The 1,590-nt window shown below is 43.0% G+C and overlaps 1 protein-coding gene across 8 annotated transcripts in view; it reads right to left on the minus strand.

Moving 5' to 3' along the window:
• Positions 1-1,590, minus strand: part of LOC110463888 (probable prolyl 4-hydroxylase 3) — a 15,927-nt gene that overhangs the window by 8,055 nt on the left and 6,282 nt on the right. For all 8 annotated transcript variants that reach the window (XM_021518803.1, XM_021518800.1, XM_021518802.1 and 5 more), the window contains one exon: positions 964-1,078. In XM_021518803.1, the coding sequence (XP_021374478.1) occupies positions 964-1,078 (115 nt within the window). The remainder of the gene's footprint in view (positions 1-963; positions 1,079-1,590) is intronic.

Below are 1,590 nucleotides of genomic sequence, written 5' to 3' on the forward strand. Positions count from 1 at the left end.
AGAAGAAGATTTTTAAAGATTTACCTATTTTCCCCCTATTTGGCCCCGCCCCTCTGCCCCCAGGGGAGTTATACCCTTCGTTTATACAAAACTGAGAACCCTTTGGCCAATGATGCTCCTGACCAAATTTGGTCAAAATCCTCTGAGCCATTCAGGACAAGTAGCATTTTAAAGGAAAAAGTTGACGGACGCCGGACGCTGCACCATGGGATAAGCTCACTTGGCCCTTCGGGCCAGGTGAGCTAAAAATCTGCTGCACTCATTTCAATATTTGGGATTTTTATATTTCTCTCTGCTTCAAATTACCTTTTATCTCCTAGTGCCTTGCTAGGCAATACCTCATATTTTGCTTTAATGTTGTACGTTTACAAAGATGAGGAAGGCAATGGGTTCTGAACCCAGGCCAGGGTATACTAAAGTCCTTAACAATGGGAGTTGTTTCTCCCCGCTGAACGTTAAGCATTCAGGGAAATTGCAACAACTAGACCTGCTCACTAGTTCAGCAATGTAGCGAGTGGTCAGTAGCTAGTACGGCAACTACCATCACCTTACACATAGACCTGGATAGTGATATAACCACAGGGGCATGGATCGCTTTACTTGTAATATAAAAAAAATAGGGGTCTCCTATACTAATATATACACAGGTGCATGGATCGCTATTAGTATAGGAGACCCCTATTTTTTTATATTACAAGTAAAGCGATCCATGCCCCTGTGGATATAACTACTAATTACCTCGTTAAGGTAGACCTGGATAGTGATATAACTACTAATTACCTCGTTAAGGTAGACCTGGATAGTGATATAACTACTAATAACCTCGTTAAGGTAGACCTGGATAGTGATATAACTACTAATTGCCTCGTTAAGGTACACCTGGATAGTGATATAACTAATAACAACCTCGTTAAGGTAACCGGATAGTGAATAGACCTGGATAGTGATATAACTACTATTTACCTCGTTAAGATAGACTTGGACAGTGACATAACTTCTCTCTCCATTGGTGCGCCTGTATTCTCCATCAAAGTGAGGCTTGAAGTACTGTCCTGGTTGGTAGTACAATGTCCTCAATCTATTTAAAAAAACAACAACACATAATTCTTAATGAGATGTTAGACATTTTGATATTAGTCAGACCTGAATAGAAAAAATCTTTGCCAGCCCTAAATATCCATAGACCTAAGCACCTTGCTTCAATCTGAAACTTGAAATAGTGATACTTGGTCTGATTTGTTTGTGTTTTACATCCTATTAACAGCTATGGTCATTTAAGGATGTGCCAGGTTTTGGTGGTGGAGGAAAGCCAGGGTTCCCTGAGAAAAAACACTGACCTACAAATGTACGGCCAGTACCTGGCAACTGCCCCACGTAGGTCTCAAACCCACTACCCAGTGGTGGAGGGCTAGTGGTAGCAGAGTGTCAGACACCATAACAAACCCGCGACCCAGTGGTGGAGGGCTAGTGGCAGCAGAATGTCATACACCATAACAAACCCGCGACCCAGTGGTGGAGGGCTAGTGGCAGCAGAATGTCAGACACCATAACAAACCCGCGACCCAGTGGTGGAGGGCTAGTGGCAGCAGA

The sequence above is a fragment of the Mizuhopecten yessoensis genome, unplaced genomic scaffold, assembly GCF_002113885.1.
Source record: "Mizuhopecten yessoensis strain PY_sf001 unplaced genomic scaffold, ASM211388v2 scaffold10939, whole genome shotgun sequence".
NCBI classification, from domain to species: Eukaryota; Metazoa; Mollusca; class Bivalvia; order Pectinida; family Pectinidae; genus Mizuhopecten; species Mizuhopecten yessoensis.